Genomic DNA, 14,326 nt, shown 5'->3' on the forward strand with positions numbered 1-14,326 from the left:
TGATCTGTGTGTGTATGTGTGCTGTGTGTGCGGTGGTGTGGCTTGTGTGTGTGTGCTGTGTGTGTTGCTGTGTGGTCGCGGCACACACATAACCCCCACGCGCCCCTCCCCGGCCTCCTCGCTGGCTGGGCGCGCCCCGGGCGCGGTGCAGGTGTCCGGCCTCGCGGCGTGGGTGCCTGCCCTGCGGGACCCACGAGCGCTCTGGTTTTCCAGGCGGAAGAGGCGCTGGCGGACCATCCAGCTGCTGCTGCGCCGCGGCGCGGACCCCAACCTGTGCCGCGTGCCCACGCAGGCCCTGTTCCTCGCGGTGAAGGCCGGCGACACGGACGGGGTGAGGCTGCTGCTGGAGCACGGCGCGCGGACCGACATCCGATTCCCCCCGCAGGTAGGAGCGGCCCGGACTCCGGGGCCCGGGGCGCGGGGCGGGCTCTTGTTCGCGGGCGCTGGAGGCCGGCCCGCCCCGGCTGTGCGTGTTGGGGGCGGCGCCGGAGCGGGGGTCCCACCGCCCGCTGTCCCACCCAGGTCCCCAGACAGGACTGGACGCCCTGCTGGTTTTCAGTGCGTGTCACCACGCTTGTAATTTTTCCCCGGTGTTGGAGCAAACTTAGGGGAAGCGCGTTCTCAAGGCCCCCCGGGGAGGGGGGACCGTGCTCGGCAGGCGGCGGCCCCGTGCGCCCCGGCTCAGCGTCACCGGGACACCTGCCGCGGAGGCAAAGGGTTTCGGTGCTGAGAGTCTCATTGGCCCCACAGATCCCGCCAGCAAGATGTTTAGCTGAGAAACGCTTTGAAGGGGATTCCGGCCGTGTGTGGTTTCTCGGGAAGCAAGAGCCCCGGGCCCGCTGAGACGCGGCCGCGCCTTCCTCCCGGGGGTCCCGGGGGCGGCTCCTTCCCACCCCGCGGCCACGGCCGGCCGCTCGCGGGCGGCTTCACGGGGCGTTTTCCCCGAGTCGACTCCCCTGCTGGGTCCTTGAAGCAGCTTCAGCGTTTCTGCCGCGTTTCACCGGGGACTCCGCGCCCGGCGGGTTTAGCTCGTTCAAACAACTCTCCTGTCCCCACGCGTGCCCTGGGCCGCGGGCAGCCCCTGCCGGGCCCCCGTTGCCTGCAGCGCGTCCTTCCCGAATTCCCGGCGCTCTGAATGGAATCGGCCCCGGCCGCGGCTGCTCCTCCCCGGAGGCGAAGGGTGCGGGCGAGGCTTCCCTGGCGGGTCCGTCAGTCCCCAGGGCCCCGCCGGGGTGCGCAGGGGACCGGCCCAGATGGGGGTTTGACGGCCAGCGCGGGCTCGCTGCGGCGTTTCCTCTTCGCCTCAACGTGGCGTTATCCGCTGCGTTTCACCCCTTGGCCCGAAGTCTTGTTCTTTCTTTGTACTTTGAGGGGCCCTGCAGTTACTTCTCTAAGATCCACACTAAAACCATCACCATTTCCCGTTCACTGCATCCGCCCATCCACACTCGAGGAACGACTGCTGTCCGCAGTGGCCAAGAATATTCCAGATGGGGACGAACTGGCACCAGGGCCACCTTTGGGTGTCCCCAGAACGGGGGGCCCGTTATGCAGATCCACGATGGGGGCCTGGCCACTTGGCTGTGAAATTTGCTTGTAGTATTTTTTTCTTCTCCGGTTACATACACACTCATCCATCGTTCTGGCCCTTTGCTTTATTCACAGGGTACTGACGGGGTGAGGGCTGATGGCTCTCTCTGGGCACCAGCCTTGCCAGTTGTCACTCGGGTGGGATGGAGTGTTTGAGGGCAGGTGGGTCTCCCTGTCCAGGCCCCTAGTTTCCAGCCTTTCCGCTTGGTAATTAAACTTTTCTTCCAAGCGTAAGGTTACACAGAAAACAGAATTTTTGGTTTAAGACTCAGGATAATTTCATAACTTTTTAGGTTGACCGATTGGACTCCATCTTTGCTGCTGATTAAGGGCACAGCCTTTAAACTGGGCACCAGCATACTTCACTTACTCATTTGTTTATTCATCTGTTAATTGCTGATTGGGAATATATTATTTACACATTTGTCTTTCAAATAGAAAGTTTTTAAACATTAAAACATTTGAGTGGGTTCAGAAATGAACATGTTACCCAAACACCAGGGGTTCTGTCCGGATCCTGCCGCCCACCACGCAGATCAGTGAGATGATGAGCTCTGCCAGGGAAGAAGGCTTTAATCGGGTGCTGCAGCCGGGAGAACAGGAGATCGTTCTGAAATTCATCTCCTCAACTGACTAAAACTGAGGGTTTGTAAAGCAGGGAAGAAATGTAACCACGTGTGGGAAAACAGGAGTTAGGAGTGCTAAGGCAGAAGAATTGGTCAACAGGAAGCAGGTGGTCCCACAGGCAGCCATGATGGGCGAGGGAGCGAGGGCCTCACTGTCCAGATGCTGTGATCCAGTGACTCTCTGTTCCTTGATACTATTTAGAAGGCCTGCTGGTTGGTTTCCTGAGAAAGGAGCTCAGATAAGGCCAATGTAACTTCTCAAGTTTTAAAGAATGGGAGGGTTATTGTTTATGTTTATTAAAAAGAAACCATAAGCATCAGTTCTGCGGGGCTGTTCGGCCGTTCCACCCCCCACTTGTCAGTTCCTCCATCATGAGGAATCAGGCTGTGGGTCTTTGGCTGCTTCATGCTGAGGAGGGGCGTGTGGGCAGCGCCATGTCATTGGGGACGATGCGGCCAACCCAGGAATCCAAGGTTAAGCCGATACTAGATTTTTTTTCTGAAACACAATCTTTCTCTTTCCAGTCCTCCACTTCCACCAAACACAAATCACAGCAAGACCAACCTACCTGCAAAGTAAGCTTCAGTCCCGTATACATGGCCTGATTACCTACACAAGGAGCAGGAAGAATTATTGTCTTTTTTTTTCTTTTGAGACAGGGTCTCACTCTGTCACCCAGACTGCAGCGCAGTGGTGTAATCATGGCTCACCGCACAGATCGGTGAGATGACGAGCTCTGCCAGGGAAGAAGGCACAAGTGATCGACCTCCCAGGCACAAGTGATCCTCCTACTTCAGCCTCCAGAGTAGCTGGCACTATAGGCATGCACCACCAGGCCTGGCTAATTAAAAAAAATTTTTTTAGGGACAGGGTCTCACTGTGTTGCCCAGGCTGGTCTCAAACTCCTGGGCTCAGCAACCCTCCTGCTCTGGCCTCCCAAAGTGCTGGGTTACAGGCATGAGCCACCGTGCCCAGCCAAGAGTCGTTGTCCATACAGGCTCTCCTAGGTTGGCTTTGCAGGAACCTTTCAGAGGGAATCTCAGACTCAACCTCAAAGGCCTCTCAAGCCAAGCTAAGGATCCATCTGTGCCTTCAGATCCCTGCGTGAATCGGAAGAGCTACTTTTCGCGAGGCCCCAAAACAACTTGGGGAAAGTGACACGGTCCACTTACTGCAGGCCAGGAAGCATGCAAACGGAACCGCATAGTCAAGGTATGAGGCCAGTTCTTCTAAGAGATTCTTATTGGCTCGTTAAAGCCAATCTCAATTTCTCAAAGCAATCTGCTCCTTCTGAAAACGTACCGTTCCAGTCAAAGCCCTGGGAGAGTAATCAGCTCCTCCAACTGTGTCCCATTACAAAAGAAAGATTCCTCGTAAATGTACCCAAACAAACACATGGCCACAAATTTAAAAAAATTGCATAGTTTCCAAATTCTGGAGAAGTCAGGCACAGAGAGAAAAAAGCCTCAAATTCTGTTTGCGAGAGTAGACTCTACTCAATTGTTAAAGGATGTAACCGCTTAAAAGATAAAAGCTCTCCAGACTCTGAAAAATGAAACAAAAAGAACCAGCAGTGTTTCAAAAAAAAGCCACAAAAAATGGCTTCATTTCTCCATTAGTTCAGTCCATCCAGTCACCTCCTGCTCTGCTTCATACTGGGTTAGCAGTCATACTGGGGATAACACCAACTGTTTTTTTTTTTTTTTTTTTTTTGAGATGGCATTTCACTCTTGTTGCCCAGGCTGGGATTGCAATGGCACCATCTCAGCTCACTGCCACCTCCGCCTCCTGGGTTCAAGCAGCTCTCCTGCCTCAGCCTCCCAAGTAGCTGGGATTACAGACATATACCACCACACCTGGCTAATTTTGTATTTTTAGTAGAGACTGGGTTTTGTGGTGTTGGTCAGGCTGGTCTCAAACTCCCAATCTCAGGTGGTCCGCCTGCCTTGGCCTCCTAAAGTGCTGGGATTACAGGGATGAGCCACTGTGCCTGGCAACACCAGCTTTTTAATTAGAATCCTGGAAGTTTCCTCTCCAATGGCATAATCTCCAAACTTATCAGAAACCTGCATCCAATAGTCCTTTCCACGAACTCGCCCAGAGAAGCAAGCCCTGGACTGCAGCTGATTATAACTTTGATTTTTGAAAAAAATCAAAGCAAAACAATAATTGTGGATGACAAAAGTCTTAGGACAACCATAGTTAAAGACACAGTTGACAAGGAAATTTGGTTATTTCTGTGTCATACAACAATTTAACAATAATTGTGATAACCCCTGAAACATATATTAAGACATATCAGAATTTCAGGAATGTCATACCATCCTGAAACACATATGAACAGTACGTCTATATACATATAACCCAGAGAAAGCTGAACACCACTTTGCATTTGACAATGCTTTCTGTATAATTCTAACATACCAAATAATCCTAATATGTCTCTCTTGGACTTTGGGGGCCCGATATCCCCCAAAGAGCTAGTTTGAGGTAAAGAAGACTGAATTTGAAACTTGAAATTTTGCTTTTGGAGTTTGTCAAATATCAAAGGTTAGAGACACACAGGTCACTATAAAATTTCCGTTCCTTTAGCCAAAATAATTTAAATGTTTCAACCCCCCCCACAAAAACCTTTACTCTTTGATAGGAGAATCAGTTTCCCAAACAATATGGCCTAATAAAGACAGCATGAGGCCAACTGAATCTGTCTCTCTCTCCTTTTATTCTGCAGCTTACTCAAAAAGTAAAAAAAGATTTTGTTATCTCTTATTAATGTTATACAAAAATTTTATTGAAAAAAGAAAAACATTTTACCTTTGTATAATGTATTATTAATGTTAAAACTAATTTTAATAAAAACTTGTAAACAAATTTATTTTAATCAGTTTAAACATAAAGTAAGATTTACATAAAATGTTTATAACCTTTTACAATTTTCTGTTAAAGAGAAGATCAGAGCTCCAAGAAAACCCTATTATTTTGACACAGGGGCCCAGACACTGGCCTTATATCCATGTGCTTTTGATATTGTTTAATTTATAGAAAAACTCTGAACTAATTTTATCTCTCACAACTGCCCCGTGCAATCTCAAGTGCTCACCTCTTTTACGATAGTCTCTGGGCCTAGAAGGATCAAATAGTTTTAATTTCTGGCCCCGTGTCTTGCAAGAGCAGTTCATGTTGATGGTCACCTTCTCCCAGGTGTGAAGTCGAGGCTCTGACCGACGTCAGTGTTCATAGCAGGGTCGGTGCCATCTTCAGACCCAGGGTCAAAGCCCTGTGACTCAACAGCACAGGAATGTTAACAGGACATTTATGCTGCAGAAGGTCCCATCATTCTCTCTAACATGTCACAAATTAAAACGCTGTGATTTGGTGTCTAGAAGTTACCGCTAGCAGCACTTCCAACTACTGTATCAGAGTGATGAAGTTAACTCCCTGTAGATTCCTAATTGCTAGCATTCTAGGGACAGAACAGTGACCAAAAACATAAAAAATGCCAAATTTATCAAAGTAAGACAATGAAGTTTCCATGAGAAAAAATGGTAAATGCAAATATCAGTTTTGAAAATTCAGTACGAGGATAATCTCCTTTCATTTAAGTGTGATACAGCAACGAAAGGACAAATCAAGGACAAGCATGTGATAATTTCTTTTCATATGTTTTCAAAGTGCATCTTCACACATTTCCAAGATTGATTTCTAGATACAGTATTGACAATTTGTTAGGTAACTGTCACCATTAGAATCTTCAAACCAGTGCAACACTTATACATATTTTGTTTTAAAGAACACACTTGGAAAATTTAAAACACACACACACACACACACACACACACACACACACACTTGGAAGCCCAACAGTGACAAAAGGCTTGGGATCAGAAATCACTAGAAACTCCTACTTTTAAAAATTACTATTTAATCCAAGTGAATGCCACTTGATTTTGTAACTGTAAACACAAGTAAGTAATTTGAGAGAAATCCCAGTCAATATGGGTTTAAGGCCAAGGCCAATCTTTCCTGAACACTGAAGCTTTGTACCCATGTCACTGTTTATCCTCATTACTTAAAGGAAAAGATGTGAAACCAACTCAGATTATTGATGGAATTGAATTATCTTGGAAATAAACACCATGTGAACTTTGCTACTCTCACCTACTTTCCCAAATAAGAAAATAAATAATATACTATTTCTTTTCAGAACGTATACATGTTTTATTTATTGCCAGGAAACTTAATGCTCTTACAGCTCTCTAGCTCATCAGAGGTAAGCAAAATCAATCCAATTTTAAATGGTTGGTGTGCCCTATTATTTTTTGGAGGCTTGATAAATAAAGGTAGCTTAGGAACTTTAGATAAACAGAGCAAATGATGAACTGTTGGAAATGCATAGGAAACAAAGTGACTGTTTATAGAACCAAATACAGGCCTTCCATTAGAAGCTAGAAAACATCAATGGTTTTATATATATGGACATATAAGTAAAACCTGAAGGAGAACAAACAGCACATCAGTGAAATGTAAAAGCCAAAGCTAATGGGAAACCAACACCCATTTTTTCTCCTACTGAGTTTACCATAGAGGCTTCAATGTTCCTGAGAGCCTAAAAAAGTATGACGAATATTTCATACCTGGTATACAAATTAATATCTTTAAGGCCACCAACAGCACTATACATTTTGTGTACTTAAGACATTTGCTTGAGGCATGTGGCCAGTAAGTCCTTTAGTGCTGGTACTACCTATGCAGAAGAGCAAATACAGTGTGAGACAAAGCAATGCAAGCATGGATGTGAAATCTGGCTCCATGCTAAATCTGGCTTCATGCATAACTCTATTAAAAAAGAATTGTCAAACTGCCAATGCATTTCTTTACAGTATTTCTTAATTTCCCTTCATTAAGACTAGGAGCTTTAACTATGGACAATGCTCATCAGCCAAATTTATCCAGTTTTCTATCAAGTTTTAAAGAATATTATCTAAAATTTTTCAACTTTCTGTTTTGTCTATATGTACATGAAGGTAGACACACAGAGAAACAAACAAAAAACTACCTATGCCTTACACAGACCATCTATGACATGCTTGGACTCTCTTTCATCTTAGATTTTTTTTCTTTTTTAAGTAACCGGTCATTTTATTTTAGGACAGACATTTACCACACAAGATTCTTCCTCATACAAAATTATTCTCTTTATAACTTTCCTTAATGAAAATACATCTTAATATGCATAAATTTCTTTACATCTCTCTCCCCTACTTACAGGTTCCTTTCTATTAATACCTTGTTTCATAAATAATCTTTTCAAGTTCATAATTCAAATCAACCTTTAGGTAACTTTTTTCTTTCTTTTTTTTTTTTTTTTTTTTTTTTTTTTTTTTTTTTTTTTTTTTTTTTTTTTTTTTTTTTTTTTTTGAGACAGTGTCTTGCTCTGTCACCCAGGCTGGAATGCAGTGGCACGATCATGGCTCACTGCAGCCTCAACTTCCTAGGCATAAGTGATCCTCCCACCGCAGCCTCCTGAGTAGCTGGGACTACAGGTGTGTGCCACCATTCCTGGATAATTTTAATTTTTAGTAGCGACAAGTTCTCGCTATGTAACCCAGGCTTGTCTCAAACTCCTGAATGCAGGCAATCTCACCTTGGCCTCCCAAAGTGCTGGGATTACAGACATGAACTATCATGCCTGGCCTAGGTAACTTTTGAATTAGACAAAACTATTCTTTTTTTCAATAAGGACACATCTTCTTTGGCACATCTTATATATATAACCATATATTAACTACAATCTTTATTCTTACTAACCTTAAATTTTAGTGAAAAACGAGGAAGCAAGAAATCCTGAGAATTCTAAGGATACTAATTTTCAAGAAATATTGGCATTTTATAGATGAGTATATTCCACAATTAAAAAAATGTTTCCCAATATCATAAGCCTTTCTTAATTGGAAATGACCCAGATATCCAAGGAGCATGAAAAATGACTTTAAGATTTCAAATTACAAAAAACTACAACTGTTTATTCTCATTTACATGTACTCAATTCTTGTCAAAAAAGTCACACAAGGATCATTTTGTTTTGGCTGGATTTATAGTTTTATAACCTTCTGTGCCAAACCCTGGAACCTCAAAATATCTAGCAGAGACAAATATAAACCTGGATAAATATATATACTGACAATGTCAAAAACATTTGTATTTTTATCTTGATAATAATGTTAAATTCAGTATGTTTAAGATTTACTTAAGTCATGTGAACTTGAAAATTGTTTGGACTTCTTAATTTATGAGCTTAGTTATTTATAAGCCAATTTTGTAGGCACAACATACAACAATCAATGTACAACATAAACACACCTAAACATACACACACACACACACACACACACACACACACACACACACAGATTCAATAGCTTTTACCTTGGAACTCTAGCCATGAGATAGCAATACAAACTCATCAGTTAACAGACATGTTCACATGGCCAAACTTTGTTTGCCCTAATAGGTAATAGAATGAAGGCTGTGAACCAAACTTTGGGGTAAAGCAGTTTCCATATTGGTTTTATTTTAAAAGGCCAAACCTCCCCAGAGAACACTGAGGCTAAACAGTACCACAGAAGAACATAATCTATTAAGCAGGCCTAACCTTGCTTAGAACAGCAGCATAAAATCCTGGATACAGGGAACTCCATCTCACCTTCCCATTCAAATGTAAAATGAGGCCCATGGAGAAGACAAACTTCTCCAGAGTCCAAAGAATATCAGGGCCAAAAAGAAGATGAGTTTATTCTGATTTCCCGTGACTTTGTCAACACACACAAACAATCACCAAAACACAATCCAACTGCTGCAGCAACAAACACGCCCCAAGGGTGTCCCAACTGAAATAGTCGGGTGCTTACTCTCTCAGTCAGTCAGGCCTGTTCAACATGCAAATGGAAATTCTTTTGGAATTTCCCCAACTTGATGGGAGCAGATCCTGCTGTCTGGTGTCCACAAAAGATAGTCACCCACCCGGACACAAATGTCAAATTTCAAAGACTGTTCTTCCTAGGCAGCCAGGAATGCTGCTGGGGCTGGCAGTGGTGTGACCAAGGAGAAAGATCAGAATCTGTCTTCAGCCAAAAAAGCGTGACGCAGTTGCTTGAAGGGGCGGGGGGCGCTTCAGAACTCAGCCCATAGCAGCTGAGCCATGAGCAATGCGTTCCTGGTCAGGGAACCAAAATCTGTTACCGAAACAGCAGGAGTTTGATCTAGGTCCTGCTGCTTGCCACTCAGAAAGCCAACCACTAAGATGAGTATTGCCAGGGAAGAAGGCTTTAATAGGGTGCTGCCACCAAGGAGATGGGAGATCAGTCTCAAATCCATCTCCACAGCTGACTACAATTAGGGGTTTATGTTGCAAGGAGGAAGTGTAACCGTGTTTGGGAAAACATGAATTAGGCAGAGTGAGGAAGAGGAGTTGGCTAGCAGGACTCAGGTGGCAGATGAGGCAGTCATGAAGGGAAGGACATCTGCCGTCTCACTCTCTGGATGCCATGATCTGGTGCATTCAGCTCTTTGATGCTGTCTGGGAGGTCTGAGGGTTGGTTTTCTGAGAAAGAAGCTGAGATAAACTTAACCTTCTCAAGTTTTCAGATTGGGAGGGTCAATTTCTATGTTTATTCAAAAGAAACCATAAACATCAGTTCTACGGGATGATGGGGCCAGTTTCAAACACCTGTTAGAAACATGTGTAAATCAACTGTCGCATCCACAGGGGCCAGATGAATGCATCACTACCGAAATGACAAAGGTGCCACACAGAAATCGACCCAGACATCTGCAGAACATGTGCAATTCTATCTACAAGAATAAAAGTGGTCTTGCTGACCCCATGTGTTAGGAATTAGGAGAGCAGGTGCCAAGTGGCCTTCCTGGGACTTGCCTGCCACACGCCACCAGCAAGACTGGCATTCACGCCCCTGGAGCCTTGTCAGGCACAGCTGCCACCCCTCCACAGTTGGAAAACAACACCTCAGCATGGCCTAAATTTGCATTTCTTTTATTGGTGGTGGGGTTGAGCATTTGTTCTGGGGTCTGAAGCCATCAGGAGTCCTTTTCCTGTGGACATTTTGCTTGTTGGGGGCGCAAGGCCCCTCACTGTTCAGCCGCACTGTCAAGGCTCCGGGCACAGCAATGCTCGCTGTAGCAGAGCTGCAGCTCCTTGGTTAATTCCCATAATGCCTGGTATTTCACAGAATTGCCAAGTATGTAAATGTTCATACTGAACGTTGGTGGCAGCACTGGGCTCACAGTGTATCTCCAAGAGCCACGTTTTCCTGCAAACACCACAATGTGTCACCGCCAGATGTCGGGATTTGGCTGTCAGAGAAAGGATGCCTACATCTCAGGTTGGGCAGAACCACAGTTTTTCTACAACCTGGTTATACACTTATGCCCAACGGGATCTTATTAATATTAATGTATGAGGAAACGCAGAGCAGACGGAACAAGCTTCTCTCAGCGAGAGCAGAACGTCAGCACCTTCTCGGGATCCTGGCTCCAGGTCCCACTCTAACTGCCAGCCTTACCTGGACCTGGAAGTTAGGGGGTTCTTTGCTCTTCATTGAACTTTGTGCCTTGCAACTTCCCCTTGGATTCCTTCTGTGCTCCTGGCAGAGTGTCATCCGCCATCTGTTTGGAGAGGGTCTGTGGTGGGAAACTGAGCCCTCATGTTGCTGAAAATGCCACCATTTACCCTCTTGCTTGAATAATAGTTTAGTTGGGTACAGAATTCTGGGTTCCAAACTGTTTTCCCTTAGACCTCTGAAGGTCCTGCCTCACTGTCTTCTGCCTTTCCAGGACTTGTGGGTCTTAATAAGAAGTGTGATGCCCCCTGAACTCCTGTGTCTTTGTAAGGGTTAATTCCCCCCTCCCTATTACGTCAGCTTAGCACTGGGTCAGAGCTGCTAGTCTGTGAAGTTTTCTTGTATTATTTCTGTAGTATTTCTCTCCATGTCTCTGCTCCTACCTGAGAGATGTTAGAACTCCAGCTCTCTCTCATGTCCCCAGATTTTGTTCTGCACTGTTTTCTATGTCTTTGTGCTTCTGCTGTTTTTGGGAACTTCCTCAGCTTAATCGTCTCTTGATGCATGCCTCAGCTGGGTCGGTTCTGTTACTAGCTCAGTTGTTGCCGTTGCTGCTGCTGTTTTAGGGGTGACATGACGTGTAACGAGTGTGTGGCCTTCAGCTGACTGTCAGGAACGCACAGCCCCATGTGCCTCCTGGTGGCTGGGGCTGCGGTTGCCACGGAGTGGCGGGCTGCCCTTTCTCCCCTTGGCTGCGTGGGTCTGCGTCTCTCTGGGGTCAGTAGATTGTCGCCTGCAGCACCGGCCTTCCCCACAACAGGCGATGCCTGCACTGTGCTCCCGTTTCTCTCCTCTTGCTGCATGCCTCTGCTGGGCGTAGGTGCTGCTGCCCTGGTCATGCTTGAGGGTGTGGGTGTTGGGCTGTGTGGGGGTCCCAGGGGCTGCTGTCAAGCTGGGAGTGTCCCGCTTCTTCTGGGAGTCAGCAGCTGCCTGGACCCTGCCCTGCTCTCTGCCTCGGATGCCCCAGCCATCTTCCTGGGTCATTGGTGGATGGGCCTGCATGGGCACACCCAGCTGCTCTCCCCAAGTTCCTCTGACTGGTCTCCATGCTGGTGGCTCTTTCTACCATCCAGGCTCTTCTGGCTCTCCCTCAGGGGGCCCTCCTGGGTGCTTTTCTCTTTCCTGTTTGAGCGAGGCTGGTCTTTAAGGGGTTGGGGAGCATCTCTTGACCCAAGGTCCACTGTCCATTCCCAGCCGGGCTCTCCCTTGGGCTGGCAGGGCTGCCTTCAGAGGCTACGGCCCCTATGAACATCTCTGTGTCACTGCTGAGTCGGGGTGCCATCTACGGATGCTGTCGGCTGATGGATGGGGACACTGGATGGAGAATGGACAGGTCAGGGGATGGAGTCAGGAGGCCACAGGAGCTGATGGGCCTGGCAAGGGCAAGGAGGGGCTTTTCTTAGATGAGCGTGTGGATGGTGGCTTAAAATCACACTGGTTCGGGGCAAGCCTTCTCACCCGTGGCCCTGGTGGACGGGTGTGTTAGGTGTTGGAAGCAGCAGGTGTGGTCTGTTCAGTGTGCTGGGAGCTGTGTCCACGCTGCCTTCAGGGACCAGCATCTTGCATGTTGTGGGGCTGGTGAGGCTGAGAATGGTGCCCTTGGAGTCTCAGCCATGTCCCTGGCATTTGGGTCCCCCAGGTGCCTCACCTGTCTCTCCCCACGAGCATGTGCCTCACCCCGCCCTGGTGTTTCCTCCACAGCTGGGCGCCCTGACACCACTCCACATCGCCGCAGCCCTTCCTGGGGAGGAGGGTGTCCGGATTGTGGAGCTGCTGCTGCACGCCATCACCGACGTGGATGCCAAGGCAGCCGACGAGGACGACACTTACAATCCCGGCAAGGTGTGTGCCTCGCGATGCGCGGCGGGGGTGTGGGGCCTTGGCCGGGCAAGCCTGGATGGAGTCATGCCCTATGCCGAGCCCGAAGGGCCTGCTGGCTGGAGGCCCCAGCAGTGGAGATCCTGCACAGAAAACCCGTCCGGATGCCAGCCTTAGCCAGTGGGCTTCTGATATCGAGAGGCCAAAACGGTTGATTGGAAGAACGTGTTTGTTCAGGCAGGCCACAGAGCACGGGGTCCCCATGAGGACACGTCGCAGGCTGCCATTGCCTTTTGGAAGGTTTGTCTTTGCAGACAGAGGCCGGTTCCATGTCCCCAGGGCCTCCTCCCGGCTGAAGCCATCCTGTCCCCCCAAAAGACCCTCATCACGGGCTCTGAGGTCCCGTCTTCCTTCCTCCACAGGGTCCAGCCCTGAGGGCAGGGGCTCCGATGCTTTCCTTTTCCCTTGTCCAGTTCCTGGCACATGACAGAGGCCACTGAGCACATGTTCATGCTGGACATGGGTGTGTGCCGCTCAGTGAGGGGGGCCCGGGAGGGGAGGGCACTATGGCTGTGACCCCTGTGGATGTTGGGGTGTCTCAGGGACAGGCGCGCAGGGGACAGGCGTGCAGGGGACAAGCACTCAGAAAGCCAGGCATCGGTTTTCAAGAGGGTTTCGCGGGGTGAGACTCCAGACCCACAGTTTGGGGAGGCAGCTCCCTCGCTCCCTTGCTGTTCCCGTGGGCACACGGCAGGTCTGTGGGCGCTGGCAGAGCCCTCCATTTTACACAGGTGGACCTGCTGCCCTCTAGCCTGAAGCTCAGCCATGAGCCAGGCCCTCCCCGAGCCTATTACGGCGCGCACACACCCCTCCCTGAGGACGGGGGCAGGACGGCTCTGCACGTGGCCTGTGAGCGGGAGGACAGCAACAAGGTGAGGGCCGGGCCTGGCGGGCGACGGGCTGCCAGCAGGCGGACACGCTTCTCAGGCTGAGTCTCAGGTAGAAGCCAGGGCTCGTGGGAAGATGGGGAGGGAAGCAAGGCAAGGCGAGGATGGGATTTTGCACTCGCACACACACACACACACACGCGTGTGCATGCACGGGGAGGGGGGTGGCGGCATAAAGTTGGTTTCTTACCCCAGGGCCTGGTCAGGCATGTGTGGGAGCCTTGGGCCTGGCTGTGACCGTCCGTCCCGTGCTGCCAACCCTTCTCTGTCACTCTCCTGTGTTTCTGACTCAGGACCCCAGGGCAGGTCTCATCTTCCAGAGCCCTGGGCCCTGCCCTGCTGGCCCTGTGACCGCTGCCTCCTGCCTGCCTTGGGGGTTAATTCCTACCAAGTTGGGTGTGGGAACCAGTCCGAAGATGCCCAGCGGCTGGGGTGGATGTGGGGAAACTGAGGCCAGGTCTCAGCTTTGCCGTGTGGTAGCAGGTGCAGCCTAAGTCAGTTGGCTATGAGCACATGACACACTGAGCCTCAGTTTACCCACTTATAAATGATATTAAAGATCCTGGGCCTTCAGCAAGATGGTGACTTGTGTGGTCCTGACATCAGCATGGGGATGAGTGTGCAGAAGTGCTGTGTGTGAGAATGGGCGCACGAGTGATACTGGGAGGGGGAGGGGAGGCAGGGAGGAGGGGGAGAGGAGGCAGGGAG

General features: G+C 48.7%; 1 protein-coding gene across 10 annotated transcripts in view; it reads left to right on the forward strand.

Moving 5' to 3' along the window:
- The window catches only part of ANKMY1 (ankyrin repeat and MYND domain containing 1), a 78,881-nt gene that overhangs the window by 34,626 nt on the left and 29,929 nt on the right, over positions 1–14,326 (forward strand). For 7 of the 10 annotated variants that reach the window (XM_017510757.2, XM_037732174.1, XM_017510751.2 and 4 more), the window contains 3 exons: positions 214–385; positions 12,555–12,695; positions 13,463–13,603. In XM_017510757.2, the coding sequence (XP_017366246.2) occupies positions 214–385; positions 12,555–12,695; positions 13,463–13,603 (454 nt within the window). The remainder of the gene's footprint in view (positions 1–213; positions 386–12,554; positions 12,696–13,462; positions 13,604–14,326) is intronic. The other 3 variants (XM_037732175.1, XM_037732179.1, XM_037732176.1) reach the window with 1 other exon arrangement.

Source organism: Cebus imitator, unplaced genomic scaffold (assembly GCF_001604975.1).
Source record: "Cebus imitator isolate Cc_AM_T3 unplaced genomic scaffold, Cebus_imitator-1.0 Scaffold443, whole genome shotgun sequence".
Lineage (NCBI taxonomy): Eukaryota > Metazoa > Chordata > Mammalia > Primates > Cebidae > Cebus > Cebus imitator.